General features: G+C 45.6%; 1 protein-coding gene and 1 long non-coding RNA gene across 5 annotated transcripts in view; one reads left to right on the forward strand and one right to left on the reverse strand.

Annotated features, from left to right (window-relative positions):
- LOC146405476 (uncharacterized) overlaps positions 1-6,528 on the forward strand; it is a 53,502-nt gene extending 46,974 nt beyond the window's left edge. The window contains exons 2-5 of one of the 2 annotated variants that reach the window (XR_014837554.1): positions 2,340-2,509; positions 3,008-3,063; positions 3,905-5,477; positions 6,449-6,528. This is a non-coding gene — a long non-coding RNA (uncharacterized LOC146405476). Of the gene's footprint in view, positions 1-2,339; positions 2,510-3,007; positions 3,303-3,904; positions 5,478-6,448 lie in introns of those variants that run through there. The other variant, XR_014837553.1, reaches the window with a different exon arrangement.
- LOC100521431 (uncharacterized) overlaps positions 1-22,201 on the reverse strand; it is a 43,202-nt gene extending 21,001 nt beyond the window's left edge. Inside the window, exons 1-2 of one of the 3 annotated variants that reach the window (XM_085012739.1) lie at positions 22,064-22,201; positions 10,566-10,694 (exon numbers count right to left, since the gene is read on the reverse strand). Coding sequence is in view for 1 of the 3 variants with exons in the window: in XM_013990640.3 (XP_013846094.1) it covers positions 2,322-2,324 (3 nt within the window). In the remaining 2 variants the exon portion in view is untranslated. Of the gene's footprint in view, positions 1-2,321; positions 2,488-10,565; positions 10,695-22,063 lie in introns of those variants that run through there. The other 2 variants (XM_085012740.1, XM_013990640.3) reach the window with 2 other exon arrangements.
- Positions 22,202-22,562: the final 361 nt, after the last annotated feature.

Below are 22,562 nucleotides of genomic sequence, written 5' to 3' on the forward strand. Positions count from 1 at the left end.
ACACAGCTCATGCAATGCCAGATCCTTACCCACTGAGCAGGTCCAGGGATGGAACCTGAGTCCTCATGGGTACCAGTCAGGTTTGTAACCACTGGGCCACAAGGGGAACTCCCAGGCATTAGTTCTTTTAAGTTAGAAAACCCGGAGTTCCTGTCGTGGCTCAGTGGTTAATGAATCCAACTAGGAACCATGAGGTTGCAGGTTCGATCCCTGGCCTTCCTCGGTGGGTTAAGAATCCGGCGTTGCCGTGAGCTGTGGTGTAGGTTGCAGACGCGGCTCGAATCCCACGTTGCTGTGGCTCTGGTGTAGGCTGGCGGCTGCAGCTCTAATTAGACCCCTAACCTGGGAACCTCCATGTGCCACAGACGCAGCCCTAGAAATGGCAAAAAGAAAACCCTTGGCCAGGAAGTTCCTGTTGTGGCTCAGTGGTAACAAGCCTGACTAGTACCCACGAGGATGTGGATTCTACCCCTGGTCTTGCTCAGTGGATTAAGGGTCTGGCATTGCCACAAGCTGTGGCATAGGTCAGACATGGCTGGGATCTGGCTTTGCTGTGGCTGTGGTGCAAACCAGCAGCTATAGCTCTGATTTAACCCCTAGCTTGGGAACTTCCATATGCTGCAGGTGCGGCTCTAAAAAAACCAAAAGCAAGAAAAACACACACACAAAACTCTTGGCCAGATTCAACTTAAAGTTCTAACTTAAATGTACTCGGAAATTCATAAACTCTTGTCCAGGAGACAGGACTCCTCACCTTCACAGACTTTCTCAATATACTCAAATTACGGAGTGTACCTACACTCTGGGCACTGGGGATGCAGCTCAAACCTGTGTCTAGAAACAGGCCCAAGAAAACCACAGTTACAACCTCAGAAAGGGGGTCACTCCCCACCCCCATCCACTGTTCCCAGCTTTACAGGGCTCTGTATCTTCTCTCACTATAAAGGCTCCTTCCACAGTTGGTGTGAGCAGGCTCCCCAGGACAACAGAGTACTTTCCTGTGCAGGCTCAAGCAGGGGGTACTCAGCTTGGAAATATGGTGGTCTCTGCTCCTTACTGGGGTTGCCATGGACACCATTGATATTTTAAATGCCACAAACCCAGTTTGAATAATTCAGCCCAACCACTCTAATCCAGAATTTATGTGTAAAAGAGGGAAGAAAATTGTAAGGCATTTTTTCTAGCTCAAGAAAAAAATACACAAATATCTATTCCTTTCAGAAAATAAATGTCGGTTAATTATTATTTCCATGGCAAGAAAATGGAAATGATCATAACTGAAGAAAAAACCAGATCCTGAATGTTACTTAGTCACTCATGAGAAGAAAAAAAAAGGAAACAAAAGTGAAAATGAAAAAAGAAAAAAAAAAATCAAGAAAAAAAGAAACTAATGGAATATTATAATGGAATATTTTTTTTCTGGAATTCACCTCTTCCCTTTGGAAGTAGTCTAGGTTCTCTTCCAAGATCTGCTGATCAGGTACATTTAAAGTTATTAAAAACGGAGACTTAAAGTGAATAAAGTCACAAACTCAGAGAGGGGCAGGGCTGACCAGGAACTGTGATGAAAAGACAGACCACCCAGGAGTCTCCAAATAGGAACGTCCACCCAAAGGGCTCAAATTGGATGTCTGTGCCCAGGAAAGACTGGGGGTGGGGGTGCAGAGACAGATTTAAGCAAAGTAGTATCACGTGGTTAATCTGATTTCCTCTCATTGAAAAATATACATAGACAAGTAAATCTTTAAAAGAGCCATTCATGAGTCTGTGGAGAAACGGTAAACAATTTACTGCGTAATTTGAAATGCATCACGGAGGACAAATAGTTAATAAGGAACCTCTAACTGAAAAGGAGAAGATGGCGTTTGGGAATGTGGGGAAAGATCTGGAAATTTAGGCATTTATTGCCTGCCCAAGGAAGAGCTGGGGTAGGGGTACACGGTGGTAAATTTATGACCCTCTTCAAACATTAGGAAAAGTGAGGGGGTTAAAAAGGAGTAGTCCCGGAGGAGAAAGGAGGGACTGTGGACCCCAGAGACCATAGCTCCTCCAGCGCAGGAACCTAGGATACTGAGTCACGACTGTCCCCTGATAACCATCCTGTGGTCTCCGCACCATCCAGAGGAGACCCGGTCGCAGCAGTGAAAGGAAAGGCCGCCCTAGGCTCCAACCGCTAGCGGAGCCCCTACAGTATGTGCCGCGCTGCCGGTGCACCCGGGTCTGAGAGTCCAGAGTTGACCGTGGGGAGGCCCGGGTCCCGCCACGGTTGGTCCCAACCGGTCCCTCCGCCCCGGTCTCCTGACACCTGGCCCCTAACTCACCATTTTTCGGTTTCTCAGCTTCCGGGTTATCCACCCCACGACTGTCGCGGCAAGTGCCGTTCACAGTGATACAGGATGCCGCGCAGCCACCGACCGCCTTTAACCGCACGGATCTACCGCGCGGGAGCGAAGAGGTCTGAGCGAACCGTCCACACCACCCACGCCCATCACTGGAGCGTCGCCCACACGTACGTAACCGGCGACACCCCTGATTGGACAGTTAGACGCAAGGCCCCGCCCTTCCTGCCTGAGTGACAGCAGGTTGGGGGTCGTGTCTTTGCGCTGACCTTGTCACGGCAGTGGGCCAGAACTGTCCCCTCCGCGGACACTGCATTGAACCATAAGGCCGCGACGCCCTCATGGAACTGTGACCCTTCTTCCCAAACGCGGACACTTATAAGGGACCTCACCATATGTAATGAGTCTGGCTCCACTTTGATCTTTGACCATTTCCAGTGGGAGATGCCCATCTATCCCTCCTTCCCCACCCCCACCCCCATTTGCTACTTTATAAAGTCCCCTGGCCTCAGCGGGGCTTGGCTGTGGTGGGAGGGTGAACCCCCCCACACACCGCAACAGTTCCCCCCTCCCCCAGAAGCCTCAGATGCCAGCGTGTGCGAAGCACTGGGGCAGAGAAGCCGGGAAACTTTTTCAGTGAAATTCCTTTAATACTTATTTGTTGAAAGGTTAAAGGAGGCAAGTTGAAAGACCGAGGCGGAGTGAAAAATAACAGACGGCGAAGGTATGAAGGATCAACAGAGGTTCAAAGCCATGACTGTGTGTGCGGCGGGGTGGGGATGAGTCAGGAATGGGAACGTCTGGACACTCTCACCACTGCCCACAGGCCATTTGTGAACCTTCAGGAAGATTCCAAGGATGTTTCTATTATTACTAAAACTTACCACAAAACATTCTGTATATTCTTTTTTGAATATAGTTGCTGATAAAAAATTTTAGGAAGATATTAAGGTTGAAAAAGAACATAATTTGTCTATGTTGGTTTGTCCTATAAAGTGGCAGTCTGGCAGCAAAAATTAGTAAGAAGCCAAGTGTCAACTGAGAAAGAATGAGTTACATAAATTCATCATCCCATGTAGTTTTTATAAACAAAGCACATTGCTATGAAGTAAGTAAAGTGTATTACAATATATATACACCATTTTATCTTTTCCATAATCCATAATCTTTAGAGACAGGTGGAACCTTGACTGCCACCCAAGATTTGGTTGAGTGGTGGAGACTAAACATCCATCCACTAGGAATATAGTAAAGGGTTCATTACTTGGACAACTGAGGTCTCTGGGGAGAGTGAGGCAGGCCTCTCGAGAAGGTGGGAAATGCTTTCAGAGAGCAAGGAAAGGAGCCTGCCTGGGTTTTTTTAAATTGAGGTTAGGGGGTGGGCTAGCATGGGGTTCACGCACAAAGCTCTTCTTATCACCCTGTACAGATGTGGGGCCCAGAGGGAAGAAGGAGGGGGTAAGCCTTTCACATGTTGTCAGTTGTCACATAATAGAAAATATACACACTGGTCTCTGTCCCTGGTTCCTGGCACATGGCTCTTAAGACCCTTGTCAATTCTTAAGGAATAAGAAGACAAAGAGCATTAAGATGGCGGAATAGAAGGACTGGAGCTCAACTTCTCTCCTAAAAACAACAAAATTCACAACTAAAGGCTGAGCAATCTCCACCAAAATGGACCGGAAACCTTAAAAAAGATATCCTACTCCAGAAGAAAAAGAGGAGGACACATCAAGAGGTAGGAGGGGCAATTTCATTATATAAACAACCCCATACCTCCCGGGTGGAAAGCTCCACAGACTGAAAACTAACTGGTTCACAGAGACTCACCTACAGGAGTGAGAGTTCTGGGCCCCACATCAAACCATCACGTGCGGGGATCCAGCACTGGGAGAAAGAGCCCTTGGAGCATCTGGCATTGAAGGCCAGTGGGGCTTGTGCACAGGAGCTCCACAAGACTGGGGGAAATGGAGACCCCATTCTTAAAAGGCACACACGGACTTTCACGTGCACTGGGTCCCAGGGCAGAGCTAGGTCTCCATAGGAATCTGGGTCAAACCTGACTACAGTTCTTGGAGGACATCCTGGGAAAAGAGGGGTGAATGTGGCTTGTTGTGAGGGAGGGACATTGAAGGCAAAGCTCCCGGGAATATTCAGCAGCTGCCTTTCTCTGGAGGGGGCCATTTTGGGAAAATCTGGCCCCACCTGTCAGTCAGCTGTTGAGAAGCCCCAGGGCAAACAACAATCTAGGTGGGATCACAGCCCCACCTCTCAGTAAACAGGCTACGTAAAGACCCCTCAGGCACACAGCTGCCTCTAACCCCTTCCAGAGACTAAGCCCTACCCACCAGAGGGATCTGAATCAGTTCCACCTACCAGTGGACAGGCATCAGCTCCTCTCATTAGGAAGCCTACAGCAAGCCCCCATGCAGACTTCAGCCACAAGGGGGGCAGACACCAGAAGTAAGAGAGGCTACAACTCTATTATTATCTGTAAAAAGGTCACCACACTAAAAACCTATAAAAATGAAAAGACAGAGAACTATTAACTCAGATGAGGGAGAAAGGAAAAAACCCCAGAAAATCAGCTAAGCGATGAGATTCTTAGCCTCCAGGAAAGACTTTAGGTTGTTGATGCTGAAGATGATGCAAGACATTGGAAATAAACTGGAGGCAAAGATGGATAACTTACGGGAAACACTGACCAAAGAGATACAAGATATAAAACTTAAACAAGAAGAGCTACAAAATACAGTAACTGAAATGAGAAGACAAGGAGCTTATTTTGTTCTACTAAAGTGACTCTGGTGGGGGCTCCTGGATGGGGGCTGTTCACCAGAAAGACCAAGCCATGCTTAGGAGCTTGGGATTTGTAACCCAACATCCCATCCTGAGAGGGGAGAGGGCCTGGAAATGGAGCTAATAATTGACCATGCTTATGTGAGGATGCCTCCGTTAAATCCTAATAACATGGGATCTGGAGAGCATTGAGATTGGTGAGTTTATCTGCATATAAGGAGGGTGATGCACCCCAACTCCATGGGGACCCTCCCAGGTCTCACCCTAGTATCACTTCATCTGGCTGTTCACCTATATCCTTTATCATATCCTTTGTTTTTATCTATTTATTTTTTTAGGGCTGCACCCTTGGCATATAGAGGTTCCCAGGCTAGGGGTCGAATCAGAGCTGCAGCTGCTGGCCTATGACACAGCAACAACAACATGGGATCCTTAACCCTCTGAGCAGAGCCAGGGATCAACCCACATCCTCATGGACACTAGTCAGGTTGGTTACTGCTGAGTTACAATGGGAACTCCCTATCATATCCTTTAATAAACTGGTCAATGTTATATTGTTTCCCCGAGTTCTGTGAGTAGTTCTAGTAAACAAAACCCAAGAAGGGGGTTGCAGGAACCTCTGACTTGTAGTGAAGTCAAACAGAAGTTGTGAGTTACAAGGAGATCCTGCTGAATAGCATTGAGAACTATGTCTAGATACTCATGTTGCAACAGAAGAAAGGGTGGGGGAAAAAACTGTAATTGCAATGTATACATCTAAGGATAACCTGACCCCCTTGCTGTACAGTGGGAAAATAAAATAAAAAAAAAAAGAAGTTGTGAGTTAACCTGGGGACCTACTCTTTGTGCCTGGCATCTGAAGTGGGGGATGGGGGTAGGGTAGTGGGCAACCTTGTGGGACTGAACCCTTCACCCGTGGAATCTGGTGTTACTTCCAGGGAGACCATGTTAGGTCGGAGTTAAACTGTAGGACACCCCGCTTGTGTCACAAAGAATTACTTATTGTGGGAAAAAAACCCTCACACATTTGGTGACCAGCAGTTTCAGAAGTGAAGTTTTCTGGGTAAGAGTAAGGGAGACACACAGGAGGAGAGAACTGGGTTTTTTCTACTCAGGAAGAATACTGAGTTTTCCCAACACATCAGTAGCCAAACATGAAAAAATGGAGTTCGTGTTGTGGCTCAGCACTTTGAGAACCCGACATAATGTTTGGGAGGATGTGCGTTTGGTCCCTGGCCTTGCCGCAAATTGTGGCATAGGTCACAGATATGGCTCAGATTTGGTGTTGCTGTGACTGTGTTGCAGGCCAGCAGCTGCAGCTCCAATTCAACCCCTGCCCCGGGAACTTCCATATGCTGCAGGTGCGGCTGTGAAAAAAAAAAAAAAAAAAGTTGGAGACCTCTGGTTTCTGGTCTGACAGATAAAGAGGTTAAAAAATAACAGTCCCCTCCTCAACAAACAAACCAAACTTTTTGTAAAAAGCAAACACACACAAAAAATCAATGACTGGTCTAGATCTACCAAAGAACTGAGGTCATAGGGCAAATGGCTGTCTCCGAAACTGGAAAGCAACAGAGAAATAGCTATTTTGAAATATGCCCACAATATTCTTTTTTTTTTTTAAGCCACAGCAGTGACAATGCCAGATCCCTAACCCACTGAGCCACCAGGGAACTCCTATTCTAATCTTCCTAACTAGTTCTGTCCTCAAAAGAATCTGTTTCATTAGAGGCTAAGCAACTGGGATTCTGCCAGTGCCTAAATGACACAGAGGGAGGGAAATGGCCAAATGGAGTCTCCTCCAGCCTTTTTGCCTAACCTATTAGCAAATACTCAGTATGTTTTTCAAAACTACTCCAACTCTCCAACACCAACTGGGTGTCCTACAATTCAATTTTAACACAAACCAACCAGAGTTAACATCAGCATCCACAGTTGTAGGGTTCAATCCCATGAGACTGCCACCATGGCAGATGCCAGGTGCAAAAAGGGAAGGGGGCAGGCTACACAAATTTCTGCATGGCCCACTACAAATTCAGAGGGTCCCTGGATGGCATCTCATGTTTGTTAATTGGCTAGAACAACTCTGATAATTGTTCTATCAAGAAACATTAAGAAGATTAAACATTAAGAAAAGCACTTTAAGAATTCCCATTGTGGTTCAGTGGGTTAAGAACCCAACATGGTGTCTGTGAGGATGTGGGTTTGATCCCTGGCCTCACTCTGGGTTAAGGATCCAGCTTTGTCGTGAGCCGTGGTGTAGATCAGAAATTCGGCTCAGATCTGGCACTGCTGTGGCTGTGGCGTAGGCCAGCAGCTGCAGCTATGATTCCACCCCTAGCCTGGGAACTTCATATGCTGCCATAAAAAAACAAACAAACAGAAAAACACTTTATTATTACCAGTTTGTCATAAAAGATGATTTAAAAAAAAAGTCAGGAACAGCCAAGTGGAAAGGGGGCCCAGGGCAAAGCGGTGGTTGGGGGAGGGTGGGGGGTAGGGAGCTTCCATGCCCTCTCTAGGCACCCGGATGTGTCACTAAGTCAGATCTCTCTGAATTCCAGGCTCTAGGGGTTTAGATGGAGTTTCCTTCTTCAGGCCTGACTGACTAAAGCAAGGACCACTGGTATATAGCTCCATCTCTAGCCCCACTCTCCTCCCCAGAGGCCAGGCTGGGCTGAAAGTTCAATGCCTCTGGTGACCAACCCCCTACCCTGACCCCACCTAGGGGCCTGGAAACAGTTGCCTCTACAAGTAAGATGTTATCACGCTTATCATTTAAAGTCCAAGGGCTTGAGGAGGTCTTTGATAAGAACTGTGGACAAAGACCAAATATTTTTCTTATCATACCACAGGACACAGCTCAGGGACACAGGCTCGTGAAAATACAGAAACCGCCTCATGAGACTACAGAACTTTTCCTCTCCACCTGCAACATACCATTATGTCAACAAGACTCATGTTTAAGAATAGTAGAAAACACGAAAAGAACTGTATGTTTTAGAACTTAGATACAAATCTCTAAAGTACCCCAAAGACGACATGGGAGACAAAAGCCAGGACACCTGAGGATATTTTACCTCAGACAGCTACAAAAAAATTGTAAACACAGCCTGAATGCTAGTCAGATAAAGATAAAACCTCACCCTCAAAGCCCTGTTTACCTCTTTTTCACAGTTACTTTTCGCAGTACATCATGTCCAGTATTCAACAAAAAATTTCGAAGGCACAGTGAAGGACTTTTTAAAAAAACCCACATCTTCAGGAGCTAGGACCAGGCAAAGGCCCTGACTGAGATGTAGCAGGTTTTCGAGATTTATCAGACCAGATTTAAAGCAACTAACATGCTCTAACACAAATAGTGGAAGATATGCAAGAACGGATAGGTAATGAACACAAATATGGAAGCTCTAATAAAGAACCAAATGTGTAATGCAAGAAGTAAAAAACAGAACAGAAATGAACTATTCCTTTGATGGGGGGGAAACACATCAATACAGTGGAAATGTGAAAGGGAAATAATCACACACTGAGGAAGAGAAAATGTCGACAGAACGTCCAAAACTAAAAGAGATGAAAAGAACAAAAAAAAAATCCTCACTACAACCTGCCTTGTAAGAAATGCTACAGGGATTTCCTCAAGCTGAAGTGAAAAGATGTGAAAACACATGGAAGTAAAAAACTGGTCAAAGTAACTAAGAGTTGGTTGTTTGAAAAGATAAACCAATTGCCAAACCCTTAGCTAGCCTAAGAAAAAAGAGAGAAGATTCAGATAAGAAAATCAGAAATAAGGAGTTCCCGCTGTGGCGCAGCGGTTAACGAATCCGACTAGGAACCATGAGGTTTCGGGTTCGATCCTTGGCCTTACTCAGTGGGCTAAGGATCTGGCGTTGCTGTGAGCTGTGGTGTAGGCCGCAGACGCAGATGCGGCTCGGATCCCACGTTGCTGTGGCTCTGGCATAGGCTGGCGGCTACAGCTCCGATTCTACCCCTAGCCTGGGAACCTCCATATGCTGCAGGAAGCAGCCCTAAAAAAGGCAAAAAGACAAAATAATAATAATAATAATAATAAAATCAGAAATAAAACAGGAGAAATTATAAGGGGTACCACAGGAGTACGAGTCATAAAAGATTATTAAGAACAATTATACACTAATAAATGTGATAACCCAGAGGTATTAGATAAATTTTTAGAAACATACAACCTACTATGACTGAATCACAAAAACAGAAAATCTGAACAGCTAAGCAATGAATAAGGGGGTTGAGTCAGTAATCAAAACCCTCCCAACTGGAGTTCCCGTCCTGGCTCAGTGGTTAACGAATCTGACTAGGAACCATGAGGTTGTGGGTTCGATCCCTGGCCTTTGTTCGGTGGGTTGAGGATCCGGTGTTGCCGTGAGCTGTGGTGTAGGTTGCAGACTCGGTTCGGATCCCACGTTGCTGTGGCTCTGGCGTAGGCCGGTACCTACAGCTCCGATTCGACCCCTAGCCTGGGAACCTCCATATGCCGTGGGAGCGGCCCAAGAAATGGCAAAGACGACAAAAAAAAAAACAAAACCCTCCCAACAAAGGTGGCACAGACAGTGGGTTAAGCATTGCCACTGCTGTGGCTCAAGTTGGATACCTGGCCCTGGAGTTTCTGTATACTGCAGGCGCAGAAAAAAAAGGGCTGGGGAGGTGAAGGAGGGAAGGGGGTTGGGAGAAGGGAGGATAGGAGGATGGTCCGAGACCAGATGGCTTCCCTGGTGAATTCTACCAAACATTTAAAGAAGAATTAATACCAATTCTTTTCAAGCTCTTGAAACAACGTGGATAGAAGGGGACACTTCCAAACTAATTTTCATTCTTTTTTTTTTTTTTCCTTTTTAGGGCCACACCTTTGGCATATGGAAGTTCCCAGGCTAGGGGTCAGATCAGAGAGCTGCAGCTGCTGGCCTCCACCACAGCCACAGCAATGCTGGAACCAAGCTACATCTGTGACTGTGCACAGCTCATGGCAATGCTGGATCCTTAATCCCTGAGTGAGACCAGGGATTGAACCTACGTCCTCACAGACACTATGTTGGGTTCTTAACCCGCCAAGCCACAACAGGAACTCCTAGAAATAAAATTTATAAATGAGAATAAGTTGCTTTCCGAGCATTAAAACCACCTAGGAGATGCTATGCATGCTGGGACCGACAACAGCTATTTCTTCATGGTGTCAGGGAGAGAGGAGCCCCTGGGTTACCAAATAATTTTGAGGGATTTAACCAAGGTGTCAGGGCCTTACTTACGAGTGGGCTAATGACCCCATCCACTTTCCATGAGCTCCTGCTTTCAATATTTGTATGTCAATGTTATACAATAATTGTATTTACAGTATTTGTATTTGAATGTCAAATGAATTCCTTAGAGGAGACTGTCATTAATGTAACGTCGTACCTGTGCTCCTGGAGCAAGGTGGACGAAGCTTAGTCCTGTCTGCAGAGACCGTGTGCAGGTAAAGGTGTGTCACATCCCTTCAGAGGTGAAGACCAGCTGCAGGTGAGAGGCTGTTGAAATAATACCAATCTATGAGAGTAGGATGTTTACCAGTTACTGAGTGAAGGGAGCCAGCAATTTCAATAATGTTAGGGACAGGGAACAGGGGTTTGCATGGTGCAACCACAGCCTGGGGGTTGCCTTAATCCACTAGGAGGTGTCCTCCATTCTTTCTGCCAAATTCAACTGTGAAAAGGGGAAGCACTAGGAGTAATTACCTCTTCACTAAATAATTTTTTTTGGCCTCTCCCACGGCATGTGGAAGTTCCCAGGCCAGGGATCAAACCTGCACCACAGCAGCAACCTCAGGGCTGCAGTGACAATGCCAGACTCTTAGCCCACTTGCAACAAGGGAACTCCTTCACTAAATAATTTTGGTATAATGGTTTTTAGTCCTTCAAAGCCCTGTTTAATTTTACATTGGCCATATTATGTAATTTACCTGGGGGATAAGTCCTATTTTGTCAAGCCAATTTGGAATCAGCAAAAATGTTATTTCGTTTTAATTTACAAATCATTAGTCCAGAGTCTTCCTGTTCACTATAGGATGCTTTAGGACAAATGGGTCCTATGACCATGGGGTCTTTAGGAAAGAGAATAGTTGGCTGATGGTTAAGGTGAGACACATCTACCTGCCCCCTACTTTATTTTATTTTTTGGCTTTTTAGGGCTGCACCTGCGGCATATGGAGGTTCCCAGGCTAGGGGTCTAATTGGAGCTACAGCTGCCGGCCTACACCACACCCACACCAGATCCTTAACCCACTGAGTGAGGCCAGGGATTGAACCTGCAACCTCATGGTTCCTAGTTAGATTCATTTCCACTGCACCATGACAGAACTCCCTGTCCCCTATTTTATATTTAGTAACTCCTCTGAGATTATCAGGGTACCTGCTTAGGTTTAGTGGGGTCACAATACAGCCGTAATTTGAGACCCAGTATTGATTATTTGCACAAAGGTCTGTGCATCAGTGAAGTATAGCTGATGGCAAATTTAACTCAGAACCTATGTTGTAGGGGCTTCAGAAACCACACACTACCCCCTTTATCTTTTTTGTTGTGTAAGTTATTTTAGTATATTTCACATTTTCTGTTGGGTCAAATTGTGGACCTTTGTTTCAGTATTTTTTCATTTGCTTTCTCTCTCCTGTCTTTCCCTGTTTTGTTTTGTTCTTGGTCACTGTATGTACCTTGGGGGAGAGAGTGATCTCTCTACCCTGGTATTTATACATTTTTTCCTCCAGAGTGCCTCACATTAATGCCATCAGGATTGTGTGTGTGTGTGTGTATGTGGCGGGGGAGGGGGGGGATCTTGGGAGTTCCGATTGTGGCTCAGTGGGTTAAGAACCTGACATAGAGTCCATGAGGATGGGTTCGATCCCTGGCCTGGCTCAGTAGGTTAAGGATCTGGTGTTGCCACAAGCTGCAGCTTCAATTCGACCCCGGCCCAGGAACTTCCATACGCCACTTGTGTGCCTATAAAAAAAAAAAAAAAGAAAGAAAGAAAGGATTAGGGGTCTCTTTTGTGACAACTTCCTGCTTCATAGGGTTTAAAGACCCCAGGCTGACATCAGTTGGAACTAATGGAGGTTCCCAGGCTAGGGGTCCAGTCAGAGCCTCAGATGCCAGCCTACACCACAGCTATAGCAACACCAGATCCTCAACCCACTGAGCAAGGCCTAGTAGGATTTGTTTCCACTACGCCATGGTTCCTAGTGGGATTTGTTTCCACTGCGCCATGACGGGAACTCCTCGTTCTCTCCTTTAAAATGACTGTTCTTTCAGGAGCAATGCCCAATGGGTCCAACGCTTGCACAGCGTAGAGTCTGTCTCTGCCATCCCCACCCAGGGCATGTCAGGGGCCAACTCAGCCTCTGTCATAGCTTCTAACACAAAGATAAATCCTGGGACAGATAATGATCCAGAACTAATTTCAGGAGGGCTCCAATCCTGTACTGTGGTTCCTCAAAGCCTAGGAATTCTCAAAACTGCCAACTCTGGGGGCTGAACCTAAACTGAGGCTTGGTAGGTCAACAGTGCAACACAGGGCAGCAGAGCTCACAGCATGAGCTCCTCAGTGCCCAGCAGCCCCCAGCGCCGGCTGCCTTTGGACAGCAGAGCAGGTGAGCAAGTCTGTGCAGAAGACAGACCCATGGGTGGCGGTCATATCTGGACATGCTTGCTGCTCATGGGGCCAGCTGTTACAGTCAACAGCAGAGGTGGGTTCACATGCTGAGACTGATGCTAGTGGGTCATGCGAATATACACACACAGGGTAGGGAAAAGCCTATGACCCACATAATTGAGGTCTTAGTGGGAGGGCAGGGCTGGCTTCTCAAGCAGCTCTGAGATGGCTGCAGAAAGCAAGATAAGGAGCCTGGCCTGGGTTGGTATTGTGGCTAAGGGGTGTAGGGGTGTTAAAGTATCCAATGACACTTGTCAAAGAGAGTAAGGCAGATTTTAGGACAGGTACAGAGATCACTATGATGGGATTTCACAGTGGGTGGAACCTGAGATTGGGTTCAACTGGGAATACAGCCTGTACAGGTAGGAATTCATGGCCTGAGAGCAAGGTGGGGGGTGCTCAGTGGATGGAAAATTTCTAAGGGAAAAATCAGGGACTAGTAGGTCTGGATAAAGTGACCTAACAGGATTCTTATGAAAGTCAGGCCAAGGTGCTCACACATCACCTGAGGGATGGTGGGGGTGTAGGAACCTGGAAAGATATAGAAGGTGATCAGCTATGGGGGACAGGGGCTGGGCAGTTCTGGTTTAGGTAACTTAGCAGGGTTTCTGCTAAAGCTGGATTTTACAAGGAAGTCCACAGATGGACCCAAGAGAAGATTCAGGAGTGTGACTAAAGTTTGGTCAAGCAAACAACCTTTGTCAGGGGTGGGGCCAGGCCACGAGTTCTGTACATAGACAGGGGCTTGTGTAGCTGGAATGTGAAACTAATGCCCCAGGGATTACAGACTTTGTCATCAGCTTGTAAGTGTGGACACAAGGGGAAGAGAGGTGAGGCATAAGCCGTCAGCAAACATCAAAAAATGTGGAGTCTGCTGGTACACAGAGAATAGACGTGTGGTTGCCAAGGGGGACATGGGTGAGGGCAGGAGGGAGTGGGAGTTTAGGATTAGCAGAGGCAAACTATTAGATATAGAAATGGATAAACAAGATCCTGTAGCACTGGGGACCATATTCAATATCCTGTGATAAACCATCATGGAAAAAGAATATGGAGAGTTCCCGTCGTGGTGCAGCGGAAACAAATCTGACTAGGAACCATGAAGTTGTGGGTTCAATCCCTGGCCTTGCTCAGTGGGTTAAGGATCTGGCATTGCCGTGAGCTGTGGTGTAGGTTGCAGACACAGCTCGGATCCCACATTGCTGTGGCTATGGTGTAGGCGGGCAGCTACAGCTCCAAGTGGACCCTGAGCCTGGGAACCTCCATGTGCTGCAGGTGCGGCCCTAAAAAGACAAAAGACAAAAAAAAAAAGAATATGAAAAAGTATGTGTATGTGTGTATAAAACTTAATTGCTTGGCTGTACAGCAGATATTAACATTGTAAATCCACTATACCTCAATAAAATAAATTTTGAAAATGTGGAGTGGGTATGAAAACTATGTGCCTAGCCTGGGAACTTCCATATGCCACAGGTGCGGCCCTAAAAACCAAAATGAATTAATTAATTATATGTCAATAAAACTTTTTTTTTTTTTTTTGCTTTTTAGGGCCACATCTGTGGCATATGGAGGTTCCCAGGCTAGGGGTCAAACTGGAGCTGTAGCTGCTGACATACACCACAGCCACGCAAGATTCTTAACCCACTGAGCGAGGCCAGGGATCAAACCTGCAACCTCATAGTTCCTAGTCAGATTCGTTTCTGCTGCACCACGACGGGAACTCCGCAATAAAACTTAAAAAAAAAAAAAAAAAAAGGAAACACTAACAGGATGATCAACAAGTAATCAAGGAGTTCCTCCTGTGGCACAGTGGGTTAAGAATTCCCAATGGCTTGTTTTTATATAAAGAAACACTAACAGGAAGCTCAAGAAATGATCAGAACTGTGTAGGTGGCTGCTGAAAACAGCACTGGAGGAGACCGGGATAGGTGGGCAGTGACTTTTCTTAAGTTAGGCTTTTGTATCTCACAGGATTCTTGAGATTAAGCAGAGGAAAATATATGCACCATGTTTTACTACAGAACAGTCTTTTCTTTTTTTTTTTTTTAGGGCCGCACCTGAGGCATATGGAAATTCCCAGGCTAGGGGTTGAATAGGAGCTCCAGCTGCCAGCCTACACCACAGCCATAGCAACACCAGATCTGAGCTGAGTCTGCAACCTACACAGAAGCTTAGGGCAGCACTGGATCCTTAACCCACTGAGAGGGGTCGGGGTTTGAACTCGCATCCTCACGGATTCTAGGAGGGTTCGTTACCGCTGAGCCACTACGGGAACTCTGAAATTAAAGATTCTTTCATTTTAACTTTGGTATACAGGAAACCACTGTAAGATTTAGTTCCTTTCAATACTAATGGTTACAAAAGGATAAACCATACAAGATGAAAAATTTTAAATCCCTTGCTACAACAAGAAATGACAAGGTGCATCCTAGTCTGTGGTCCCCTGTATCTCACATGGTGGGGGAAGGGTATTTTCAGGAATAAACACATCATTATAATGTAACAAGGGTTTGGGTTTAGTCTTTTTTTTTTTTTTTTGGCTGCACCCACGGCATGTGGAAGTTCCTGGGGCCAGGGATCAAACCCAAGCCACGGCAATGACAGAGCCACAGCAGTGACAATGCCAGATCTTTATAACTTGCTGAGCCGCCAGGGAACTCATGGATTTAGTTCTTTCAGCACAGGAGAAGTTTCGTAAAATTTGATTAGCTTTCCTCACATCAATTAAAACAGGAATTCAATTGCTTTAGCCTTTGAAATATCAATATTCTCTAAGGACATGCACACGCTGAACACTGATATAAAAATGAAACAAACACGTAGCTGAAAATGTAAACACATTCATCTCCCACCTTGAGGTTCTCTCCCCTAAAAGGAACAAAGATTCTATTTAGTTCCACCATTTTCTTGCCTTACTGACATCCTCTCACTCAACTTACATTTTTAAGCTCAAGACACTGAAAATGCTATTTCTTCCACAAAGAATTAACTACAAAGTGCTAAGGAAAACTAGATCCAATGCACTTGCCAATGGATAAAAGAATCCAAAGGCTAGAAACAAATATTGGAATTGGCACAGATAACTGGCCAGCGTCCCCCAGGGCAGAAGAAGCCACATTTAGAAAGTTTGACACATGATAGGCTCGCCCCACTGAGATGGAACAGCTGGACAGGGTCAGTCCCTAGAGGAGGAGGGTGGGGACACCTTAGTAGCCACAGGAATGAACTCTGGGAGCCCCCCACATCCTCCTTTCCCCGGGGATTAATGGAAAATCTCCCCTTCTCAGGCTTCCATTATCACAGTGAGAAAACTCAGCAGGACTCAGGTTTTTCGGTTTTGTTTTTGTTTTTTTTTTTGTCTTTTGTCTTTTTAGGGCCGCACCGGTGGCATATGGAGATTCCCAGGCTAAGGGTCTAATCAGAGTTACAGCTGCCAACGTACACCACAGCCACAGCAACGGGGGATCCGAGCCACACCTGTGACCTACACCACTGCTCACAGCAACGCTGGATCCTTAACCCACTGAGTGAGGCCAGGAATTGAACCCGAAACCTCATGGTTCCTAGTTGGGTTCGTTTCCACCGCGCCACGATGGGAACTCCCCAGGACTCAGTTTTTTTGTTTTTATTTTTTGCGTTTTTAGGACTGCCCTTACAGCATATGGAAGTTCCCAGGCGAGGGGTCGGATCAGTGGTACAGCTGCCAGCCTACACCATAGCCACAGCAACACAGGATCCGAGCCACGTCTTCAACCTACACCACACTCACAGCAACACCAGATTGCTGACCCACTGAGCAAAGCCAGGGATCGAACCTGCATCCCCATGGATACTAATCGGATTAGTTTCTGCTGTGCCATAACAGGAACTCCTGGCAGGATTCAGTTTAAGGTTGATTCAAATAAACTTCCAAATTCATGAACCCTAACCCAGGACACAGAACAACTGACTGTCACAGACTTTCTCAGTGTAAACAATATACACTCTGAGGGCAGCTACACCTCGGACGCAAAACTCCAACCTAAGCCTAGAAACAGGCCCAAAGTGAACCACAGTTAAAACCTTGAAAGGGTATTGCCACACTCCATCTTCCCCCAAACCCCTTCTGTCGTGTGCACTTGCACCCCCAGCTTTCTAGGGCTCTGTAGCGTATCTCCCTATAAAGATTCCCTCGTGGGTATGAACAGGTAGGATACAGAGCTTGGTTCCCCAGGAAGAATCACCTGGGCCTTCAAGTACTTTCCTTTGCAGCCTCAAGGGGGCCTCACCTTGGGTTACTGACCTCAGGCTCTCCCAGTCACATTGCTTTGGATCATGCTAAAGATATTTTATTCTTTTTTTTCCTTTCCAGGGCCCCACCTGCAGCAAATGGAAGTTCCCAGGCTAGGGGTCAAATCAGAACTGCAGCTACTGGCCTCCAAGCCACATCTGCAATCTATGCCACAGTTTATAGCAACACCAGATTCTTAACCCACTGAGCAAGGCCAGGGATTGAACCCACATCCTCAGGGATACTAGTCGGATTCTTAACCTGCTGAGCCACAAAGGGAACTCCCTGATGATATTCTAAATGACACAGTGACTGAAGAATCCAGCAAAATCACACATACCTAGTGTTTAAGGAGAAAGGAGGGAAGAAAACTGCAAGGCATTTTTTGAATTCAACAGGAAAACCCCTAGGTATCTATTACTTTCAGAAAATAATGATATTCATTAATTATTATTCCCACAGCAAGAAACTGTTTAATAAACAAATAACTATATCTAAATAGCTGAAGCCTAAGCCCTGGAATTGCATTTGAACACCTCCCCCCCCAACAAAAACCCTAAAACAAAGAGACCTCAGAATATTACTACACTTGCTTAGGGAAGGAAGAGAAACAAGAATTTTTTTATGTTTTAACACATTCAATGTAATATAATGATATTTTCTTTTTTCTGAAATTCACCTATTTCTTGCCTCTTTGGAAATATTTTATACCATCTTTCAAGTTTCACTGATTACTTAAATTTTTAAGTTTTTTAAATAACTGAGGCTCACATAAATGAATAAATCTTTTCAGGGTGACAAACCTGGGGAGGGGCAGTGCTGACAGGTCAGATCACCCAGGAACATTTCCAAAGAGCAAACTCTACACAAGATGTCTGTGCCCAGGAAAGATCCTGGGAAGAGTGGCACAAGGATTTCACACAACTTAGTTTCAGGTGGTTATTCTCAGTTTTCTTCCTCTCATGGAAAATATCCACAGCTAAAATAAATCTTTAAAAAAAAACAAAACCTGAATTCCCACTGTGGCACAATGAGTTAAGAATCTGACTGCAGCAGCTCTGGTCGCTGTGGAGGTGTGGGTTCAATCCCCTGCCGTGGGTTAAAGGATCTAGCATTGCTGCAGTTGTGGCATAGGTCTCAGCTGTGGCTCAGATTCAGTCCCTGGCCAGGGAACTTCCATATGCTTCGGGTGTGGCCATAATATTAAAAAAAAAAAAAAAAAAAAAAAAAAGGCGCCACCTTTAGCCTTCAAAAGAATCATTAGAAAAAGGATAATTAACATACAGGGGTGTGACACCTAATTACATAATTAATGCTCCAAAGCCCTTCTCTTCTCATAGGAGCTTTTAGTTCCATTATATGTATGCTGGATAACCACCTAAAATGCATTAAAAATGACCCCCAAAAAGAGACTTCAGGCCAACCTCTTGGCAAATGGTATAGTGTTAACATTTTTTTTGGTCTTTTTTTTTTTTAGGGCCACACTCACAGCATATGGAGGTTCCCAGACTAGGGGTTTTATTGGAGCTGTAGCCACCGGCCTATACCACAGCTCACGGCAACACTGGATCCTTAACCCACTGAGTGAGGCCAGGGATTAAACCTGTGTCCTCATGGATACTAGTCAGATTCGTTTCTGCTGAGCCACGACAGAAACTCCAACATTTTTTTTTTTTTAAACAGAATTAAACAAAAGTAATTTTACTCTCCAAACAACTGAGATCACTTACTATGCACAAATTTCAGAAGTTTTAAAATTTGATTTTGGAGAAAATGCAAAAATGAAACAATGTTATTTAAACTATGTCTAAATGAAGAAAGTATAAAGTCTAATTTTATTTTATTTTTTACGGCTGCACCTGTAGCATATGGAAATTCCCAGTCCAGGGACTGACTCCCAACCAGCTGCGGCCGTGGCAATGCTGGATCCTTTAACCCACTGTGCCAGGCTGGGGATCGAACCCAAGCCTCTGCAGCGACCCGAGCTGCAATAGTCAGATTCTTAAGTCACTGTGCCATGGTGGGAAATTTAAGGTCTATTTTTTTAGAAATTGAAATTTCAAATTTCATTTGAAGAGGTGGGGAAAGGCGTCCTTGGAAACAGTAGTTCTCATAATTCATTTCCCATTTAATGGTCACTGAACTGTCCTATTTCATGATCCCAGGGCTTTGGACAATCGTGGAAACTATTGTTTGCTGAGATAACATTGTGGACATTTAATTGGTCACATTAATAACAACATCTGCTATCAACTTTGGCAAGCTCAGAAACATGAGAAGTTCACACTAGCAGTTAGAATACAGTTTTAATTTTCTTTTGAATGAAAACAAAATCACTTTGCATTGTTAATTTGTAAATTGAGTTTGAACTAATCTGAATCTAGTTTCTCTTTAACTTCATCTTTCTAGGAACTCATTCCCTGTATACTTGCCAAACCTAGACTATTTGGTCAAATATGTTGCTGTAAAGATCTCAAAGGCTCCTCTCCTTTGTTTTTTATTTTTATTTTTATTTTTGTCTTTTTGCCATTTCTTGGGCCGCTCCTGCGGCATATGGAGGTTCCCAGGCTAGGGGTTGAATCGGAGCTGTAGCCACCGGCCTATGCCAGAGCCACAGCAACGCTGGATCCGAGCCGCGTCTGCAACCTACACCACAGCTCACGGCAACGCCAGATCGTCAACCCACTGAACAAGGGCAGGGACCGAACCTGCAACCTCATGGTTCCTAGTCGGATTCGTTAACCACTGTGCCACGACGGGAACTCCTGTTTTTTATTTATATTTTATGGCCACACCTGTGGCATATGGAAGTTCCTGAGCCAGGGACTGAATCCAAGCCACAGCTGAGACCTATACCATTGCTGTGGCAACAAGGGATCTTTTAACCTACTGTGTCAGGCTGGGGATTGAACCCAAGCCACCTCAGCCACCCTAGCTGCTATAGTCAGGTTCTTAACACACTGCACCAGAACAGGAACTCCTCCTCTCCTTTGTTTTTTTATTTAGCATGCTCACCTTTAAACTAAGCTTTCTGTGTATTCTTTTTTTATTTTCCCACTGTACTTTTTGTGTATTCTGATTTGATGCCATTTGTAACTGTGTTCCAGTGATCAAATCTCACTTGACTTGATTAACTGCTCATCCTTTTGGTTTTTTCTGTCCAAACTTAAGAGTTATTACCAATTTCTTAGTGTTACAAAGAATCCATTAGCCTAAATCAGTAAAATATTTGACATGTTCAGAACCTAAAATCCTGCCTCTCATTTCAGACCTAAAGCTGGCACACATGAAAAGGAGAGATTTTTTTTTTGTCTTTTGGTCTTTTTAGGGCTGAACCTATGGCATATGGAAGTTCCCAGGCTAGGGGTCTAATCGGAGCTGTTGCCGCTGGCCTACGCCATAGCCACAGCAATGCCAGATCCAAGCCGAGTCTGCGAGCTACACCATAGCTCACAGCAACGCCAGATCTTTAACCCACTGAGCAAGGCCAGGGGTCGAATCCAAAACCTCATGGTTCCTAGTCAGATTCGTTTCCGCTGCACCACTACGGGAACTCCGAGAACCATTTCATTTTAATATAGAGAAGAGAATACTTCACTCACTGTTTTCATTAGGTTACCAACCAGCAGGAGAGGTGATGAGCCACTATTTTTGTTTTTTCAGTGCAACACATTTTACCCTTTTATTTCTTTTTCCTGTTTAGAGCCACACCTGTGGCATATGGAGGTTCGAAGGCTAGGGGTTGAATCAGAGCTACAACTGCTGGCCTATACCATAGCTCACAGCAATGCCAGATCCTTAACCCACTGAGCAAGGCCAGGGATCGAACCTGCATCTGAAAGGATCCTAACTCATTAAGATTCATTAACTGCTGAGCCATGAAGGGCACACCACCCTTTTATTGCTATATAATGAATGTTTTTCTTTTAGAGTTCAATTGCTATTTCTGTAATTATCTTCAATTTCCATATGCTTATTGAATCATTGAAAAACTCATCTTTAAAATTCCATTTTATCCCTTATTTGTTAAACATATGAAAAGTACATATTTTAAATTGTTTTCAGGAGTTCCCACTGTGGCTCAGCAGGTTAAGAATTCAACATAGTGTCTGTGAAGATGTGGGTTCGATCCTTGGCCTTACTCAGTGGGTTAAGGATCTGGAGTTGCTGCAAGCCTCTGTGTAGGCTGTTGGCTGAAGATGTGGTTCGGACCCTGTGTTGCTGTGGCTGTGACGTAGGCCGACAGCTGCAGCTCAGATTCCACTCCTAGCCCATGCTAAGAAGGTCCATATTCCACAAGTGTGGTTTAAAAAAAAAAAGAAAAAAGAATCCGACTGCAAGCAGCTGGGGTCGCTGTGGAGGTGCAGGTCTGATTCCAGGCTAAGTGCCTGGGTTAAAGAATCTGGCAATTGCCAAAGCAGCTGCAGTTGGTTTCAAACCCTGGCCCAGAAACTTCAAATGCCTCACATGGCCATTAAAAAAAAAAAAAAAAAAAAAAGCAAAAACCACTGATTTGCGGGTGTTTGAGAAAACCTGGAGAAAAAAAACTCATACTTTAAGAGATTAAAAAAAAAATGGGTTTGTTTGAAATGCAGCTGAAGCATGAGGGGACAAACAGTCGATAATGACCACAGTTCGAATCATGGAGCCACAGAGACGGAGTCAGGATTGTCAGTTGTTCTGGGGGGAAATGCGAGGCTGCAGGTGCAGAGCTGCCCAGAGAGGCCTCAGGCTTAAGTCACCGCCTGCAGTGACGGTACAGGACGCCCCAAGTCCCAGCTGCAGGCCTCGCCCCAAAGGCTGCGAGGCGGAGGGAATGAGGTCTGAGCGCCGCGCTGCGGTCTGCGGAATTGACTGCGCAGGTAGGCCCAGAGGGTAGGTCCTGCCAGGGCCGGTTCCGACTGTCACTCCTCCCTGTCCTGGGATACCTTGTCCAGCACTCACCATTTCCCCGCTTCTGGGATGCTCCGGCGTCACACCTTAAACTTCTACGACCCAAACAGCTCACGGCAGGAATAACGCTGCAGCTGACAAACCTGGGCCGCTTAAGGTCCGTTGCGACTTGACGCCAAATCTGGCCAGGAGGGTCCACGTGGTTTGTGGAGCATCGCCCAACCCACCTACCCCTGCTGCGTCCGTGATTGGACAATTCGCAAGCACCCGCCCCCTTTTCCTGAGTGAAGTAGGTCTGGAGGTCACGTGATTGATCCCACCAGCTTCTTTCCTTAAACGTGATTGTGTATCTTAGAGAGCGACGTTTGCTTTTAAAACCACACTTGTTCCTGGCCCTAGAAGATGTGGCCGTCTTCCTCAGATTTTTCAGAACGCGGGTACAGTGGTGTGCGCAGGGAATTCCAGAGTCAAATTCTAGAAGAACCAACATACTTGTCCAAAGCTAGAGGGTCGCCTGGGTCTGGCCAACTGGGACGATAGTTGGCATAGG

Source organism: Sus scrofa, chromosome 2 (genome assembly GCF_054392235.1).
Source record: "Sus scrofa isolate SSC_HxYL_T2T_F1_AM1 chromosome 2, Sscrofa_HxYL_maternal_Yorkshire_Landrace_v2.0, whole genome shotgun sequence".
In the NCBI taxonomy this organism is placed as follows: Eukaryota; Metazoa; Chordata; class Mammalia; order Artiodactyla; family Suidae; genus Sus; species Sus scrofa.